The 20,614-nt window shown below is 41.6% G+C and overlaps 1 protein-coding gene across 2 annotated transcripts in view; it reads right to left on the reverse strand.

The window, feature by feature from the left end:
- Positions 1-9,036: 9,036 nt before the first annotated feature.
- Positions 9,037-20,614, reverse strand: part of QPCT (glutaminyl-peptide cyclotransferase) — a 73,544-nt gene continuing 61,966 nt past the window's right edge. For both annotated transcript variants that reach the window (XM_069583554.1, XM_069583553.1), the window contains 4 exons: positions 17,749-17,925; positions 13,921-14,020; positions 11,417-11,533; positions 9,037-9,670 (listed from right to left, as the gene is read on the reverse strand). In XM_069583554.1, the coding sequence (XP_069439655.1) occupies positions 9,525-9,670; positions 11,417-11,533; positions 13,921-14,020; positions 17,749-17,925 (540 nt within the window). In that variant the 3' untranslated portion in view covers positions 9,037-9,524. The remainder of the gene's footprint in view (positions 9,671-11,416; positions 11,534-13,920; positions 14,021-17,748; positions 17,926-20,614) is intronic.

Genomic DNA, 20,614 nt, shown 5'->3' on the forward strand with positions numbered 1-20,614 from the left:
GAGCAATCAGCAAAAGAACCTGGGAAAGATCCAGCTGGATTGGAAGAGAACCAGGAAGATGCTGTAAGACAAATTCCAATTTTATTGGGCACACAGTTCAGTTCAGTTCAGTCGCTCAGTCGTGTCTGACTCTTTGCGACCCCATGAATCGCAGCACACCAGGCCTCCCTGTCCATCACCAACTCCCGGAGTTCACTCAGACTCACATCCATCGAGTCCATGATGGCATCCAGCCATCTCATCCTGGGTCGTCCCCTTCTCCTCCTGCCCCCAATCCCTCCCAGCACCAAAGTCTTTTCCAATGAGTCAACTCTTCGCATGATGTGGCCAAAGTACTGGAGTTTCAGCTTTAGCATCATTCCTTCCAAAGAAATCCCAGGACTGATCTCCTTCAGAATGGACCGGTTGGATCTCCTTGCAGTCCAAGGGACTCTCAAGAGTCTTCTCCACAGTTCAAAACATCAATTCACATCAAACACATCAAAATACCACAGTTCAAATGCATCAATTCTTCGGCGCTCAGGCTTCTTCACAGTCCAACTCTCACATCCATACATGACCACAGGAGAAACCATAGCCTTGACTAGACAGACCTTAGTTGGCAAAGTAATGTCTCTGCTTTTCAATATACTATCTAGGTTGGTCATAACTTTTCTTCCAAGGAGTAAGCATCTTTTAATTTCATGGCTGCAGTCACCATCTGCAGTGATTTTGGAGCCCCCCAAAATAAAGCCTGACACTGTTTCCACTGTTTCCCCATCTATTTCCCATGAAGTGATGGGACCAGATGCCATGGTCTTCGTTTTCTGAATGTTGAGCTTCAAGCCAACTTTTTCACTCTCCTCTTTCTTGGGCACGCAGGCCAAGAATATTCCGTTCTCCAATAACTTTTTCCTTTGGTTCCTTGGACCAGTGCAAATAAATTCCACACCTCTGAGTGCATTTTCCTTTGCCCTTGATACCCAGCCATTTCAAGCCCTTTCCATGTAATTACCATGTAGGTTTGATAGCAGCCAAGAGCAGTAGCCCTGATGGCAGGAAAATGGCCCAGGCAGGCAGCCTGTCTGCTGCTTTGATACGCCCCATGTCCAGAGACCGCCAGTCCAGACAGATCCCCACAGATTGCACCCTACCCAACACTGTCAAAACACAGCATGAGACAAATTCAAGCCAGCCTGTCTGGGGTAAACTGTCAGGGTATCATGCAGCATGTGGGAGCTCAGCTATATGTAGAAGGTGAGGCATAGAATCCGGGGAAAGAGACAGACTCAGCAGCCCAGAGCATCCTACAAGTTGAGGCTTATAGCCTATTACCGCTGCAAGAGTCCTGCCTTTTACCCTTATTGGCAACAAGCTGAAATTGCCCTCAGGAAGAAACAATGTCTAGGAATTCATGTCTGCAGTTCTGAGAACATGGAAATACCTTTACAGCATTAGCTCTACAATCTGATTTATACACTGACTAATGGATGAAATTCCACTGTTACCAGAGTTTAATCTCTTGATTTAAAAATGCTTTTAATAAATCCTGCTATCCATCACTTTCAGCCCCAAACAAACACACTGAGTTTGGCAGAGAGGAATGGGAAGAAGAGACAGGGCATGGGACCACAAGGATTGCACTTCTGCCCCATCCCTAGGGAGGAACACTGTCTAGAACAGAGGGTAGGGAACAACCTCATCACCTGGAGTTTAGGGCTCCATGTGAGATCTCTAAAGAAAGGGTTCTACTATCTCATACACACAACTTAAAAATCTATTGCAGCACCTTGTACTACTGAGACAGAGGCATGACTGTGGAGAGGCGCTCTTTCTGCAGCACCACCTCCAGGGTAAAATCTAAAGCTGAGGGTGAAAACCACAGAGCAGATGATTTCTCAGGCCCTTTTCAGCTCTAGAACATTTGAATTCTAGCCTCTCCTTCCCAAACCCTGAACAACAATCTCAGTTCAGACTCCACTCATGCTCCAGTCTGACAATGACTTTGATGGAGACGCATGACCTGGCTGGCCCTCCTAATGGGTCTGATAACATTTACAGGCCTTTGAGGAGGCGTATAAGGAACATCGATTTGATCAAAGTGCTTTGAACTCTTTGATTTTAAGAACTGCTGGACTGCGACTTTCACCATGAGTTAACAAACCCTTCCTTCTGCCGCCCCTGATCATCACCACTTTCAGTCTTTCTGGCCTCAGGCAGCGTCTGGATGAGGTTTTATCATGACTGCCAGCCTCCCACAGCAGAGCTATGTACCTTTCCTTGTCAACTTCTAAGTATTCTCAATTTTTCATGGTTTCTCAGATACTCTCATCTCTCTGTCTTCCCACCCCCCCCAGAGGAAATGTTAACAAGTTTAGGTTGCAAAAATGTAACTTTCGAAGCTCTGTCAGCTTGCAATATAGGTCTCGGGAGGAAACACAATGATCTTGAAGAAAATCTGCTTTTAGGGACAGAGACTTTTTTCTATGACAAACACTCATTTCCAACACTAGGATCCAACTGCAAAGAAACGAAGCATGAGCAGCCGGATTAGGCACCTCCTAAATCCAGATGTTTAAAGCCTGAAGTGAAAGCATGCCCCATAGAGCTAACAGAAGCTGATAACTAACAAATTCCTGAGCTTGTCTTACAGAACAACAGATAAAGGGACAGCTTGTCAGAACCCCTTGGCTCATAAACTGCCTTCGTTGATTAGGCCCGTTTAGTTATTATTTTTTTCTTTCTTTCTTTTTTCTCTTTAACTACATACCTCCCGAGCTTCACACAGCTCAGTCGTTTTACAGGAACTTGCAAGGCTACCGCAGTTGGTTGGAACCACCAACCCTAAAACTGGGCCTGTACAGGTGTCCCATGAAGAGCCTCTTGATATGGAGGGGCGGGGGGCGGGCTGGAAAACTCCACCCTACCATCAAGCTGCTGCTGCTAAGTCGCTTCAGTTGTGTCCGACTCTGTGTGACCCCATAGAAGGCAGCCCACCAGGCTCCCCCGTCCCTGGGATTCTCCAGGCAAGAACACTGGAGTGGGTTGCCATTTCCTTCTCCAATGATTGAAAAGTGAAAGTGAAGTCGCTCAGTCGTGTCTGACTCTTCACGACCCCATGGACTGCAGCCTACCACGCTCCTCTCTCCGTGGGATTTTCCAGGCAAGAGTACTGGAGTGGGGTGCCATCGCCTTCTCTCCCATCAAGCTAAATGCTTCTATTCTGAATAGGCACACGCATGTAACCCAGATGCGCCTGTGCAAAATAGCGACTATCTCATCTTTTCCTGACCTCCAATCACCTCTCCCCATGCCTAAGACACTCTACTTATCCAATTCCCTGATAGCTCAGTTGGTAAAGAATCCCCCTGCAATGCAGGAGACCCCCATTCGACTCCTGGGTGGGGAAGATCCGTTGGAGAGGGATAGCCTACCCACTCCAGTATTCTTGGGCTTACCTTGTGGCTTAGCTGGTGAAGAATCCGCCTGCAATGAAGGGGACCTGGGTTTGAACCCTGGGTGGGGAAGATCCTCTGGAGAAGTGAAAGGCTACCCACTCCAGTACTCTGGCCTGGACAATTCCATGGACAGTCTATGGAGTCGCAAAAAGTCGGACACGACTGAGCGACTTTCACTTTCACTTCACCCGACACCGTTGCCTTCAGGGAGTTGGATTTCTTGGCTGTAAACCTCAGCATCTCAGCATTTGGCTTGTTGTGTGTATGGCAAATGGACCTGGTTTGGTGGTAAGAGGTATAAATACAGTCTTATAACACCTGTGCTCCTCTTCCAAGATTTTGAGTCTATATTTTGAGAACTTTGATGGAGGATCAAGTACATCTTCATTTTAGGGGGACGTTATAATACCACATCCTTTGTAAGACAAGAGAAAAGCAGTATGGTTCATAAGTCACCTAATTCACATGTTTACCTTGGTGGACATTTGTTGCTCTTCTCTGTACAGCATCCTTTCTCTAGATCTTCCCTTGGAGAGAGACTTCATCCCCACCTCCAACCCTGAGGTTTGTTGGGGTAACCCTCCCCACACCCCACCCCCACCGCCCCAGCTTTGTAGGCAGGCAAGACCCACAGGACAAAGTCTATCAGTGCTTTCCAGTCCCCAGCACAGAGACTGAGTGAAGAGTGAACCTAGAACACCACTTAGGCCAAAAGGAGTTAGGGCTAGAGATTTGTGAAACAATTCAGCAAAATAGAATTCCTAAAAAGATAATTTTAAATCCCTAAAATTTTCTAATGATCTTTTCCTATCCTTAATTCATCAATCAATAAGGGATTAAAATCAAGTGTAAAACTACTCTGTGCCACCATCAAAAATGACCTCCTTAATTACATCTCCAGTAAGAGCAATTGGCTTAGGAAATGCAAGGAGTGCACTCCTTTTTTTACAAACAAATGTGTTTTACTACTTCCCAAGTGTTTAGAGAATCACAATGAATAACAATTGATGGCCAGCCGTCAGCTAGACTCATTCACTTCTCCATGTCAATCTCTTAACTCAAAAAATGTACTGCATGTCATTCTTTGTTAGTCAAAACGACAATAGTTTAATCCTTGCCTGCCAAGGAACTTTTGTACCTCATAGAGCATTTTAAACGTAATAGAACAAAGTTTTCAGTACTATTTATAATTCATCAGTTTTTAAATCTATTTTTAATGTTACCTTTGTAATCTTTGTGGGGTTTTAATTTGTTCAGTTGGTTGATAGGGTTTTTTCGTTTTTTTGCATGCTTGCTTGTCTGCTTTTAAGTCAAGTTTTTTTCTCTTTTTAACAATTCTGTGCTCTTAAGATTAACTCTCACACAAATGGTCTAAATTCTCCCTGGCAAATATGGATACATTGGGAGAATTCGCCATGTACCTACCATGTGTTTCCTTTGAAATATGAGCACAATAAGATGACTTCACATGGCATGAGCAGGCCAACCAAATTCAGGCTGAAGGCTACAGGCATGACACAGACAGTCCTTTCATCTCAGCTGCCTTCAAAAGTGCCGTAAATTACTGCTGCTGAATGTAGTGCCAGGACCCCGCGGCTAATTTTCATGTTGAGGAGGATATGGGGGTGTCCCGAAGCACCCTACTGGCTCAACCAGCTAATGACCTCTCCCTCCCCACTTGAGTCCTTCCATGAAACATGGCAGTGAATTTACACAATGGGACCCACTCCTCACAACAGAGTAATAGGTTAGCTATTTGAGGCTGAGAAAGATGTACCACAGAAGTCAGAGAAGTGAGAGGGAGAAGTAACAGGAGAACGTTAAACCACTTCAAAATGACTTTTAGTGTTTCAGACTGTGTAGAAAGTGGCTCTGAAACTGAGTGAAACCTCAGTCTTTCGTACATTCATCTTTGAAGCCAAAAGTTGGTGAGAAGGTTGCCTGTGAAAAGCACAGCCTCATATCATGAACAGCAAATTTAAGTAATTTCCCCAAATGTCCTACATTCAGTTCAGTTCAGTTCAGTCACTCAGTCATGTCCGACTCTTTGCGACCCCATGAATCGCAGCACACCAGGCCTCCCTGTCCATCACCAACTGCTGGAGTTCACTCAGACTCGGGTCCATCGAGTCAGTGATGCCATCCAACCATCTCATCCTCCGTCGTCCCCTTCTCCTCCTGCCCCCAATCCCTCCCAGAATCAGAGTCTTTTCCAGTGAGTCAACTCTTTGCATGAAGTGGCCAAAGTACTGGAGTTTCAGCTTTAGCATCAGTCCCTCCAAAGAAATCCCAGGGCTGATCTCCTTCAGAATGGACTGGTTGTATGTCCTTGCAGTCCAAGGGACATTCAAGCATCTTCTCCAACACCACAGTTGAAAAGCATCAATTCTTCGGCGCTCAGCCTTCTTCGCAGTCCAACTCTCACATCCATCCTACATTAGTTTTGCTTTAAATTACTATGGCTGCCATAAATAGTCTCTCTCATCTTCTCTTTATGTCCTTTATTCCCACACCTTTATTCCTCAGATTTAGGGCTTTTAAAGAAACATTTCATTTTCAGCAGAATGTACCATGACCAAGCTTCCTGTGGGGCTGTCTGTACATCAGAGAAGTAGAAGTGGCTTGTGTCTTGTCCTTCCCTCCTTTGTGAGAAGTAACCACCTCCAGCTGAGCCAAGTTAATTGAGCCTATGCTCAGCTTTCACATGACTTTGCTGCAGCATCAGAATGAATGCACCTCTTTGATGGAAGAAAGAAGCTCCCTGGAATAAACAATTACGGATTTGGAGTTGGAGCTGAAAGCATGGGCTGCTTTGTTCTTGTGACAACTGCTTCACCATCTAAAACATTTCTGCAGTTTGAAGGATCTGTCTTTTCTCTTCCAGCCACAACCCTCAAGCTACAATAACAGACTCATGATTTTCTTAGATGCCAAGGTTATGAATACTCTTTTATGAATATTTTCCTTTGAACTCATTTCTCTTGAAGAAGAAAAATAGCCCTGTGTATTTCAGGGTTGACAGAAATAGACAAAGCATACAAATTGTTCTCTTAGGGGCAGTAAAATGCTCCAAAATGTATATAGGAAAATTCCAAATACAACATAATGTTTATGGAAACCTGCCTTTGCAGGTATGATTTTTAAAGTAATATTTCTGACTGGCATTTTTATACAGAACATATTTCAGGGATTAATATCAAGATTAATACCTTAAAATGTTTCCCTTTATGGTATCATGATTACTTTTTCCATATACGTACAAACTCTCTGTCAATAGCATTTTAGAGTATGCCACTTAGAAGGAAGGAAACTTTCCCTGAGTTAATCTGCTTATGTTTTTATTTTTCCTCTTATCTCATTTCAACATATTCTCCAACTTCCTCCTCTAAAAATAATTCAACTAATGTTAACCAAAAGATTATAGTAGGTCTATTTATTTCATTCTGCCTCAAATAAAATTTATTATTTAGGCGTATAATTATATATGTAGTACTATCAACTAACTTTTAGTTTCCTTATTAAAACATCTTTTCGTTCTGTTTTAATATCTGTCACTTAAATCATTTCTTTTCTGGTATTTAAGAAGTGTTTTCCCTGAACCCCTTTCAAATGTTTCACTCATTTGAAAATTAATCCAGAAAACTCAGCCTTTTTTAATCCTTCTTTGTGGCTTAGATTTTTCAGCCCTGGAACCACTCGTGTTGATTTTTATGATACACAAGCTTATGTAAAAATAGCCTTTGATATGGCAGAGGAATAATTCTGCATACAAATGACACACCTCTGAAGCCTAACATTGTCATGTGAACCCTTGAAGCAATGATTTAAGAATGCTCTCCCAGACTGAATGAATAACCTATAAAAATTTCAAGACGCCATTGTTGCATTGTGTTTGGTATTAAAAATATTCTGCAAAGGTCTTTTCATGTAAAGAGGTAGTACTCTACAGTGCTCCCGAGGATGAGCTGTAGTGCCAGACTACTTGGGTTCTAGCCCCAGCACTGTCACTTACTGGCTACATGATCTTGAAGAAGATACTTAACCATTCTGAGTATCATGCATGCGTTTGTGCTAAGTCGCTTCAGTTGTGTCTGACTCTTTGTGACCCTATGGACTGTAGCCTGCCAGGCTCCTCTGTCCATGGGATTCTCCAAGCAGGAATACTGGAGTGGGTTGCCATGCCCTCCTCCAGGGAATCTCCCTGACCCAGGGCTCGAACCCTCATCTCTTACATCTCTTGCACTGGCAGATGGGTTCTTTACCACTAGCGCCACCTGGGAAGCCCTCTGAGCACCATAAAATGTGGCTAATAGTAGCCTATATCCTTTAGGATTGTTGTGAGGATTAAGTTGGTAAAAACATGTGCAGCACCTATAACCTTGACCCAGAGTTAGTACTCGATAAATGTTGGTTCTTAATATTATTTAACTCACAAATGCACGGCTTCCCTTTATGGAATTTTAGAAGCAGATTTGTGTAAAATAAAGTCTGTAAAAATCCAGCTCTGTAAAATTCACCAGAGACTCCCCCAGTGGTCCAGTAGTCAAGACTGCACCTTTCAATGGAGGGGGTACAGGTTAGATCCTTGGTCAGGGAACTAAGATACCACATGCTGCATGACAGGGCCAAAATTTAAGAATAAGTGAATAAGAAAAATTGTTTAAAATGAAATAAAATTCACCAACATGAAATTACAGACATAGTTACATATAATTGTACATAATTCTGGCTATTCTTGTATAAAATTATATAAAGTCATATACATAAATTATATTTTAGCCCCTGTTTTGACCTGGAAAGTATGTTTTCATAAGTAAATTCCTTTTCCAATGACTGTCTTTGCTATTGAACTTGAGGTTGCTATTGATGTCCCACTCAGTTTGTCTCACACCCTATCCAGTCCCTAGCACGTTAACTCAGTGAGGCTTATTAAATGTCTGCACAGAACAGAGAACACATGAAAAGCAGCAACCCCCAATTAACTTCATCTATTAGTATATGGCAGGATGAATCATATCATCGTTTAACTGTGATCAAGTTTGTATTTCTAGATAACTATTTCCTATAGCTAAAGAAAAATCTATGAATTCTCAACATGTTTCCAGCCCAAACAATTTTGCTTCCATGAATCTCCTACAAGAAATTATCTATAAGTAATTAAACAAATGTGAGTATCATATAATTTATACAACGATACACAGAAATGATCATAATTGCTGTGCTCTCTCTGTGTTACCTTCATATGGACTCTGGAGGACACACTCAACAATCTCTGTCTTCATCGTAACCCAAGATCAAATCAACAAATAAATGTCTGGTAATTATATAATTTAACAGACAGAAAGCCAAAAAATTGAAGATAGAGTGATTATAAACACACAAAATCTGCATTGAAAATATGTGAGGAAAAATTAGAGTGAGTGATGATTTGGTTAATATAATGAAATTATGGCTTTTTTACTTTCTCTATTTTCTATGTTTTTTGTACTGACTATATTATTTTACAATAAAAACACAAAATTTGTAAAACAATAAAATTGAGCTATACTTTAAATCATATGATTTTTTCATTTATATATAAAGAAAGACATTCACAACATGGCATTTAATTTTGATTTAATTTCCATAAAATAAACCATACAAAGATTTCTCAAGGAGACTGAGTCCTCAAACTGCATCTCTGTTTTGTTTTATATGCAATAAATTCGCAAGTATAAGAAAATCATAAAACTAAGGCTATACATTGCACTTGACCATCATATTAAATATTATTTTAGAAGATCATGATACTAACTATATGCATCTGATTTAGCTTCATAGTTTCTTATCTAAAGGAGTTTTTTTAAAGATATGTATCTTCAGTTTTTCTTACATTCGCCTTTATCACTAGATAAAAATTAATGGGCAATTTGGACATGACATAAATCTAGCATATTCAAAGATACCTACAGAAAGAATCTATAGGATAGAAGTTTCCACACAGCATTGTCTAGAGTCAGATTATTTTAAAGGATTCCTTGACTTTTGAATATGATACTAGATGCAATCACCAGAATATTTAGTTTACCAGTAAACTAAACCAGAATATTACAAATGAAGATATTCTAACACAAATACTTGTAGAATTTTGTTCAGATTGTCAATGGTTGTTCTATCCAAATTTTCTTCATTGTCATCCATGGTGTGCCAGACTTCAGGGAAAGGAGATGATATCAGATGCAAAACTGGAACACCTAACACAAAGAAATGACTTGTAATTAAGTACATATTTTCCATGAGTAAGCTAGAAAGTATCATTCTTCAGAGAAGTCTAAGTGGGAGCTCTATACTATATAAACACAGCTAATAACTCAGCTAATAACTTCTGTGTACATCCCTGTATCTTACCCTAATACTCCAAAGTCATTCATTCATTAAACAAATATTAATAAATTCAGTAAATAATAATAAAGCACTTATTATGTGCCAGCTCCTATTGTAGGAATTGAGGGTTCATCAGTGAAAAGGCAAAGCCCTGTTCAGATGGAACTTACATTCTACTAGAGAAAGAAACAAATAAACAAATACAAAAAATAATTTTTGAAAGTGATAAGGTTTATAAAGAATAGTAAAACAAGGGAATAGAGAATGAGGGGCAGAGAGAAGGGCCAAGAAAAAGGAATTTAAAATCAGGATGGCCCTGGACTTCCCTAGTGGTTCAGTGGTTAAGAATCTGCCTGCCAAGGCAGGGGATATGGATTCAATCCCTGGTACAGGAAGACTCCACGCACTGGGGCAACTAAGCCTGTGCACAGCAACTGCGGAAGCCCACGGGCCCCAGAGCCTGTGTTCTGCCCCAAAAGAAGCCACCACACTGAGGAACCCATGCAGTGCAACTAAAGAACAGTTCCCACCCTCCACAACTAGAGAAAGCCTGAAGGCAGCAATGAAGACCAAAAATACACACAAATGACATACAGTTAAAAAAAAAAAAAAACAAATCAAAGAGGTCCTCTTCGAGAAGCTAACATTTACACAGATGCAACAAAGGAGAAACTAAGCTGTGTGAAGACCTGGGGATGACCAGGCAGCAGTATTAGCAAGCCCAAAGGTCCTGCGGTAAGAGTGTGCTTGGCCTGCTTGTGGAACAGCAATGTGACTGGGTCAGAGCAATAATTAGAGAGGTAGGAGGTGATGCTGGAGAGGAAGAAAGGACTCAGAAAATGGAAGCCCTTGTAGATCATGATGAAGACTTTGGGTCTTACTCTACATGATGTCAAGCCAACAGAGCTTTAAGGTAGGGAAGTACCATAATTTGAGTGACATTTTTTAAAGATAACACTTGCTCATACATAAAGAATAAGGAGGCAAGAGCAAAAGAAGGAGATGAATTGGGTGGCTACTGTAAGAATTGTTGAGTTAATTTAGACTTCCAACACTGATGGAAAGGATGAAACGAAAGTGAACGTGTTAATCACTCAGTCGAGTTCGACTCTTTGCAACTCCGTGGACTGTAGCTCATCAGGCTCCTCTGTCCATGGACTTCTCCAGGCAAGAATACTGGAGTGGGTTGCCATTTCCTTCTCCAAGGTATCTTCCCAACCCAGGGATCATACCCGAGTCTCCTGCATTGCAGGCAGATTCTTTACCATCTGAGCCACTAAGGAAGCCCTTTGCTTCCTTATTAGCAGGAAAACACCAGAGTTACACAAAGCATAAGAATACAATCTAGGTCTGTGAAAGGGAAAGCAGGATGTCAGAGGCATACAAGCGTTGATAAATATTCTACATGTAGGAGAAAATTAAAAGGTCTCTTCAAGGATTTACAATGACTTTCATGAAAAAATAAAACCCATGAGATGATTGCTGAATCAGCTATTAAATTTAATGGTTCTTCACACTTCTGGATTGTTGTAAATACACATAAAATACACCGAATATGATAGGAAAAAACCACACATGTGCATGCATGCATACATATTTACACATACGCACATTACCTCTTCTTAAAAATGGAATATGGTCATCCTGAATCACACCTCCATAACCATAATTCCGGAAATACCGCCTCTCCGAAGAGTGATCCTTGAGCAAACCTAATTCATGGAGTCCATGTTCTGCAGGTGATAATTAGACAGCAGATGAGCATGTATTTTTAACTAATCGATGGTCAGAATGTAAAGAGTTTGAAATCTTGGCACCTGGCTTTAAAACACTGTGAGTGGCGCACCCATGACAAAAAAAAACCCTCTGAGCTGAACTTGGGGTGTGGGCATTTTGGATTAGTTCCGAGGGAGGAGTCACCTCTGACTCTAGCTTTCTGACTCCTGAGAGTCAGAAACTCAATAGAACAGTGCAGAAATGGAGAGTGAGAAAAGTAGAGGGAAGCAGAGGAGAAAACACAGGTGTAGATACAGATTTTCAACCCTGCACAAAGAGTGTTTCAAGAGGAGATGTTGGGCTTGAAAGGGAATCCTTAGACAGAACAGGTATGAAGTACTATACTGAGTGACCTCTCTGCAAAAGGGATACTTACTATGACTTGCATCAGTGGTTCTCAAAGTGTGATCTATGATCAGTGCATCAGCACCACCTGGGAACTTGTTAGCAATGCAGATTATCTGGTCCCACCTCTGACCGACTGAATTAGAGATTCTGGGGGTGTGGTCCAGCAATCTGTGGTGTAACAAGCCTTCCAGGTGATTCTAATGCACACTAAAATTTGAGAACCATTGACCTACATTCTATCACTGTCATAGTGTAACATAGAACTCGCGTGTTACATGAGTTACGTATAACGTGAGTCTATGTTATAAGATGAAAAGAGATCACAAAGAGTTTAAGACAACCAAATGAAACTTTGCAGATTAGTTATATTCACTGCTAAATTTAAAGGGTAAAATTAGACCAAAGGGTAAGCATTCATATGTAATATGATTTTAGGAACATTAAAAAAAGCCCTTACTACCACAATATTCCCATCTGTTTATTGATAATTATAATTCTTTATCTCATATACAACTTTTCCTTATACAATTAGAGATACGATTTGAATATAAATACCACTCAGTGGGTTACACAATGGGTTAAAATTATATTAACACGTGAGTTACTGATATAAATTCATTCTGGTGGAAGAAATAAGATAAGGGAACCAAACGCATGACAGAAGGCCAAACCCATTTCTTGAGGCTACTCAGAGTAAGGAAAACATGCTGTAAGGAAGTGTCCCAAAAAGCTTATATTAATACCAGAATAGCAAGTCTTTCAAATAAGAAATTGAAATTTGTCAAAGATAAGCATCTGAGGTTCAGGTAAACATTTCTTTCACAATATTCTAGATCTGGATATAGGCACACTGTGGCAAAAGTGTCAGTTGAGATGGCAGCATTTTCCCCACTGCTGAGAAGGAAGTACTATCCCATCCCACTGCAAGAAGCCTGTGTAGCTAGAAAAGAATTCTTAGTCTGATGTTTTTGCCACAAAAGCAGGGCTCCTGGCCTGAATTCTATAATAAACATCTAGCTCATGTTCATCCCTCCCTAAGGCCAATCTTTTATCATTTGTTTTGTTTGTGTGTGTGTGTGTGTGGAGAGGGAGGATATATGGAGTAGAGATACAAGAGAAAGAAGTTATTCTCCTCCAAGCCCCCAGCCTCTCCCCTGAGCCATACACAGATAACTTTGTTTCCTTGGCTAACCTGGCCTAACCTCAACTGGTCTAATCTACTCTCATTTAGTTGCCACTAAACCTTCTCTTAAGTGACTCTTGAAGGATTTTGGCTTTCTCTTGCATCCCCTTTACTTGTTACTTTAGAAAACAGACAAAGATGGTACTAAATTTAAAAGGATATCACAACTACATAAGGCAGCAAATAGAAGATGACAAAGAGAACAGAAGAAAAAAAGAAACATTAAAGGATATCTTTGGGTATCATTACAAGGACATAACATTGATCATTATCCAATGTGCTTTGCTGAGTTTTCCCTAAAAATGCATTCCATATGTTTCAAACAGGACTCTGAGAAAATATCTCGAAGCAATTTCTAAGGATATGAATATACGAAATGTAGTATTTTATATTTCCATTTCAAAATGCAGTTTCATGCAGGAAAATAAAAACAGATGAATAGGAATAATAAACTAATCAATAAAGCAAGAAAAAAGCCAGTACTCTGGCTTGCGTACTCTGATCACACCCTTAAGTCACCAGTTCTGAATTTTAGAATGCAGTGTTTATCAGTGAGAAGAAACCAGGTTTGATTCTCTAAGAGTGAAAAAGTGAAAGCGTTAGTCTTTCAGTCATGTCCAACACTTTAGAAGCCCATGGACTGTAGCCCACCAGGCTCCTCTGTTCATGGAATTCTCCAGGCAAGAATACTGGAGTCAGTTGTCATTCCCTTCTCCAGGGGTTCTTCCTGACCTCCAGGAATGGAACCCAAGTCTCTCACATTGCAGGCAGATTCTTTACCATCTGAGCCACCATAATAACAGCATTGCTTACCAATTGCTTCAAGTCTACCAAACCATCTGGCAGTGTTTGGGAAAAAGTTGGGAAATGTTGGGTATGGAGCTCCAATTAAATCCAGTAAGACCAATAAATCCTAAGGGAGCAAAAATATTATATAATCACTATTGCCAAAACACATTTCATAATCACCAATAGAAAAAAAATCAGTCAAGACTAACTGCATTTTAATAACTGAGAATGAAATAAGGAGCTGTATAAATCAACAAAGGGTTTAATAACATTGTAAATGAATCATCTGAGGGAGATTTTTAAATCTTGCTTATACAATGTGGAGAAATAGCCAAATGTAGATTCTTCATGTCTGTAACTCCAGAACAATATTACTAAGGCTAAATCAGAAGGAGGACACTTGGATAAATATTTCATAGAAAAAAAGGATACATTTGCTTTGTTTTCAGATGGGTTTAAAAGCCTGTCTCGTCTTCTACTCCATTCTAATCAGTTATTTTATCCTTAGCATGTAATAATACAACTGCCAAACAGAACACCTGTATAGGAACTATTTATTCCTTAAAGCAGCACATAAGAGAGTTTCCTTGACTAGGAGTTCTATAAGCTAAGTCTCTGAATATCCATTTCCTTTTCTGTCAAACGAGAAGCTCTAGCTTGCTGATAAACTCAAAATGGATTAAAGATCTAAACATAAGACCAGAAACTATAAAACTCCTAGAGGAGCATATAGGCAAAACACTCTCCGACATAAATCACAGCAGGATCCTCTATGACCCACCTCCCAGAATTCTGGAAATAAAAGCAAAAATAAACAAATTGGACCTAATTAAACTTAAAAGCTTCTGCACAACAAAGGAAACTATAAGCAAGGTGAAAAGACAGCCTTCAGAATGGGAGAAAATAATAGCAAATGAAGCAACTGACAAACAACTAATCTCAAAAATATACAAGCAACTTATGCAGCTCAATTCCAGAAAAATAAATGACCCAATCAAAAAATGGGCCAAAGAACTAAACAGACATTTCTCCAAAGAAGACATACAGATGGCTAACAAACACATGAAAAGATGCTCAGCATCACTCATTATCAGAGAAATGCAAATCAAAACCACAATGAGGTACCATTTCATGCCAGTCAGAATGGCTGTGATCCAAAAGTCTACAAGCAATAAATGCTGGAGAGGGTGTGGAGAAAAGGGAACCCTCTTACACTGTTGGTGGGAATGCAAACTAGTACAGCCACTATGGAAAACAGTGTGGAGATTCCTTAAAAAACTGGAAATAGAACTGCCTTATGACCCAGCCATCCCACTGCTGGGCATACACACCGAGAAAACCAGAATTGAAAGAGACACATGTACCCCAATGTTCATCACAGCACTGTTTATAATAGCCAGGACATGGAAACAACCTAGATGTCCATCAGCAGATGAATGGATAAGAAAGCTATGGTACATATACACAATGGACTGTTACTCAGCCATTAAAAATAATACATTTGAATCAGTTCTAATGAGTTGGATGAAACTGGAGCCGATTATACAGAGTGAAGTAAGCCAGAAAGAAAAACACCAATACAGTATACTAACGCATATATATGGAATTTAGAAAGGTGGTAACAATAACCCTGTATGTGAGACAGCAAAAAAGACACAGATGTATAGAACAGTCTTTTGGACTCTGTGGGAGAGGGAGAGGGTGGGATGATTTGGGAAAATGACATTGAAACATGTATAATATCACATATGAAACGAACTGCCAGTCCAGGTTCGATGCATGATACTGGATGCTTGGGGCTGGTGCACTGGGACGACCCAGAGGGATGGTATGGGGAGGGAGGAGGAAGGGGGGTTCAGGATGGGGAACACATGTATACCTGTGGCAGATTCATGTTGATGTATGGCAAAACCACCACAATATTGTAAAGTAATTAACCTCCAATTAAAATAAATAAATTCATATTAAAAATAAATAAATAAATAAAGGTCCTTTCTGGCTAAAAGCCTCTGTAATAAGCCAAGTGATTCTTCTTTGAGCCATAAAACATTAGCAGGCTTGAGGACTCCCTGGAGACTACTCCCCAGATTAAGAATGCCTGATTTATGTAAGTGAGGTAAGGTATGGGTAATATCTAGCATTGATCCTGATATATAATAGATATTTTCAGAGTCTATGACTCTAAGACACAGTATCTATTAACCCATGAATGATGATTAAATATATTCACCGGGAAAAAACAGGCTTGTTTGAAATAAGAGTATATTCACCAGGTTGGATAAGCTCCTAGGAATTTGTTCTGGGGGAAAAATGGTCTTAACTATCACTGCTGCTGCTGCTGCTGCTAAGTCGCTTCAGTCGTGTCCGACTCTGTGCGACCCCATAGACAGCAGCCCACCAGGCTCCCCTGTCCCTGGGATTCTCCAGGCAAGAACACTGGAGTGGGTTGCCATTTCCTTCTCCAATGCATGAAAGTGAAAAGCGAAAGAAGTTGCTCAGTCGTGTCCGACTCTTAGCGACCCCATGGACTGCAGCCTACCAGACTCCTCTGTCCATGGGATTTTCCAGGCAAGAGTACTGGAGTGGGGTGCCATTGCCTCACTATGAATTCATATATTTGGACTCATAAACAAATAACTTTGTTCCTCCTGCTGATCAACCAGGCCTCGTCTCCTCCTTTGAACTCTTAACCACTTGAGCAAAAGTGATTAAATAAGGTGTCAATTATGTTCTCCTGATACCTTATGGGGCTTCCTGGATGGCTCAGCGGTAAAGAATTTACCCACAATGCAGGAAATGCAGGTTTGATCCCTGCCTGGGTCGGGTAGATCCCCCAGAGAAAGAAATGGCAAACCACTCCAGTATTCTTGCCTGGAAAATCCCATGGACAGAGGAGCCTGGTGGGCCTCAGTCCCTGGGTTCACAAAGAGTCAGACATGACTGAGCGAGTGAGCATGTACGCATGACCACTTGTGAGCTGCCAGTGGGCAACGGGATAGAGAGAAAACCAGCATGAGATGTTCTGGAGTCAGACAGGACACTGCATGTGGCCATCTGGACTCACAGGGTGAAGGTCAGTGATAGGACAAAGGACATGGATGAATGGAGGGTGTTAGAAACAGGTTACCAGTTCACAGACAGGATGAGAGTCAGGGATGGGTGGAGCCACAGGAAGATCGAAGTCTCATGGGTTCCGTGCTGGTGTTAGTGAATGTCAAATATGGGAAGAGAGTCAGAATAGGAAGGAAATTCAAAGGTGGAATAAGGGACAAGGCATGGGTTGTGGGGCCAGAATGAGGGATGAAGAGGGGGCCATAAGTTGCACCCACTACTTGGTAATAAGACCAAAATTTTAAGTAAGCACTGAAATGTCACTACCCTCATGTCAAAAACGCTACATCAAATTTTCCTATACACACTGGAAGTCACTATAATGTTTTGAAGCCACCAAGGAAATTCTTCACTCCCATCCCTGTACTATGTTCCACTCATACCCCATTTCCCAAGACATCTCCTCTGGCTTGACAGAGGCCTCAGAGATGGGACTTGCTCTCTTCACCTCTAAACTTACTGGGGGAATGCTCCCATGGGACCGAACTGAATCTGATGCTTCCTTATTCTGATTTTTTACATCATTTTAATTAAGCTCAGTCAAACATAACTTCTAACCCAGAATTATTCTTTTTAGCTCTGGGATTCCTCAAAAACCCAATGCCTGCCAAATAATGCTCTATTATAAACACGCTGCTCCAAGAATGCCATGGCATTTTTAGGTCTTTAATTGGCTATAGCTTTGGCTTCCTTTGAAGCAGAGTCTGCAGTTCCAGCATCATGAAAAGTACCTGGACTCACCATGCCATGCAGTTGGTTTGTGTCCCTTGCTCCAGGTGGATGTGGTGTTGACGCCATCTTGGAAGCTAAGTGGCGAGACCCATAGAGAGAATCCTGAGGAGACCAGAGATGAAAAGCCTCTTCTCCATCAAAGAAAATTAGCTGGAGTGAAAGATCTGGCCTTGAGTCTGAGATAGTCTGAATTTTAACAAAACAGAAAAAGAGAGAAAATATTCTGAGAATTTAAAAAATAGCATGCTTTCCTATTAACTGGACAAAAAGATGTGCCATGAAGCAAAGGAAGAAGCCAGAAAAAGTGAAAATATGTCAGAATTTATTTTGCACTAGTTCCTCTCTGAAAATCATCAGAGATCCTATAGTCTTCACCCTTATAGATCTCACCATTACCACTCCTTCTGAAAATAGAAGTCTTACATTGTTTTTTCTTACACTTTAGAGAACTCTGGAACTGCAGTGGTGGACACTGTGACACAGCACCCTGGTCCCTTTCAGAAGGATGTGTTGTCCCTGTTGCCAGCAGAGGAGTCAGCAGAAGGCCTTCGGTTGTTGGTCCCCTTAAGGGTTGGCTCAGCCATGGAGGTTCCTACAGGCAATGACTGGCCTAAGCAGGCCCTCTAAAGGGCCATGCTTCCTCCAGAGCTCTCCAAGGTTTGGCTGAGGCTGTTGCTGAACCTGCATGGCAGCCCAGCTTCTCCCTCTGCCTACTCCCATTTCTTTCCCCTCCCTGCCACAGGTGTGATGGTAAGGCCACTCCCTACTAAGTGACCGAAATGCTAACCTCCACATCAGAACACACCTCCCAGGGAACTGAACCTGAAACAGTACCAGTCTTTCTTGCTTCTCACCTTAGTTACGTCTGCAGTGCTGTATTGAGTTCGAGAGTCTGCCCTTGGAATGCGACAGAGACACTAAGAATGGTAATTACAGCCTCTCCCTCAGAGGAACCTACACTTTACTTGGGTTAGGGAAAGATAAATACGTGGCCATGGCAAAATGTATCAAGGGTCAACAATGTAGCAGAAAAGTCCTCTAGGAACCAGGCAGATTGAGAGGTGGAATCCTTGGAATGTCAAGGAGGACTTCAGGAAAGAGAAAGTATTTAAGCAGAACTTAGAAGGGTGAGTAGGATTCTGATGGATGTTATACTTTCCACTGTCTTGACAGCGGCTCTCACCTTTCAGATTAGTCCTTCTGGTACCCTAACCCCCACAATCCTTCAACCCCATTGGAATCTCTAATCTATTATGTTCTAATCTATTGATACATTCACCTGTTCACAGTCTTTACCTCTAAACTGTGCCCCCTTCACTCTATGTGTGGGTGAGTGCATGCTAAGTCACTTTGAGGCATCTTAGCATGCACGCATAGAGTGAAGCAAGGACCTCATAGAGATAAAGGAAAGACTGTGAAAAGGCGAACTTATCACTAGATTAGAGATTCCAATGGGGCTGAAGGACTGTGGGGCTTAGGGTACCAGGAGGACTAATATTCATCTTAAATTCTGAAGTCAATCATTCTAATTAATTCCTGCGTACATGTTCAATTCCTGTGCCTCTCTTCACCTTGGTCAAACTCATGTGGCAAAAACATAACATTAAGTTCAACTATCTGCCTGTTTTGTGCCTGCATTCAGGCACCTGAACCTGGATGAAGAAAAATACACAACCATTCACTCTCTCCAACCCTATGCAGTACTGGGGAACTGACTCTGATGTTGCTTTAATCTGTTACAGATAAAACTTCTCTCATCTCTCTCAGGATATGAAAATAGCATTCTTTAAAGTTATTTTCTGTTGCTGTATCCAGTTTCCTCTGAGTTCATTTTTCAACTTGCATTATTTGTTTTGCTTTCTTTCTTTCATGCCAGAGACGGTCCTCAAATATTTGATCATCCTTTGTGTGCTTTTGCATTAAGCAATAAGACACTATAGCACTGACGAGAGACACAGATTGCTTGGCTCCACTGCCAGGCAGTCTGATGCCCACTGAGGGTTTTCACTGAGGATCCCCAAATGTCACTGTCTGTGGGCCTTCTCTATGGGTGGTTTGCATTCTCCAGAGAAGGATCCTCCAGTTTCCTGTCAGATGGGTGTGAGCTGGCTGCGGGCTTCCTCAGGCTGGGAGCACAGGAAAGCTGGGGAAGCTCAGTGCTCACTGCGTAGTCTTTCACTTCATCTCACTGATCCCCACGAGGTGCCTCATTACTGCCCTCCTGTAGGTCTGGTGTCCTCACATCTAGAACCTCCCTGGCTCAATTTCTCCAGAAAAATATCCCATCATCTCCTACAAGGATACAGGTGAAAGAGTCACCTATCTGCCAGGTAGGGGGTGGAAATCTTATACATTTGTGTGTGTTAAGTTGCTTCAGTCATGTCCAACTCTTTGTGACCCTATTGACTGTAGCCCACCAGGCTCCTCTGTCCATGGGATTCTCCAGGCAAGAATACCGGAGTGGGTCGCCATGCCCTCCTCCAGGGGATCTTCCTGGTGCAGGGATCGAACCCGCGTCTCCTGTGCCTCTTGCATTGGCAGGCAGGTTCTTTACCACTAGTGCCATCTGGGAAGCCCTCTTATACACATAAGTGCTCCCTATACAGACTTAAAAACACTCTCCTCCTCCATCCCCTACCTCATTTCTGCCTTCCTTACTGTCCCCTCCTATCCCTGAGCCAGTCAGGCCTTCATCAGGGGACCACTGTCTTCTTAGACTTCTTCCCCTCTGGGCAACGTGACATCTCTCTACTCTGATATGTCATCTGTCTTTTCTCCATTCACCTTCTGTCTTCATATGGTGGTTTCCATGAACAGATGTTCCCTAAATTCTTCAAAGATGGAATTCTTCTTGATTGCTTTGGGGCAATTTCAT

The sequence above is a fragment of the Ovis canadensis genome, chromosome 3, assembly GCF_042477335.2.
Source record: "Ovis canadensis isolate MfBH-ARS-UI-01 breed Bighorn chromosome 3, ARS-UI_OviCan_v2, whole genome shotgun sequence".
In the NCBI taxonomy this organism is placed as follows: domain Eukaryota; kingdom Metazoa; phylum Chordata; class Mammalia; order Artiodactyla; family Bovidae; genus Ovis; species Ovis canadensis.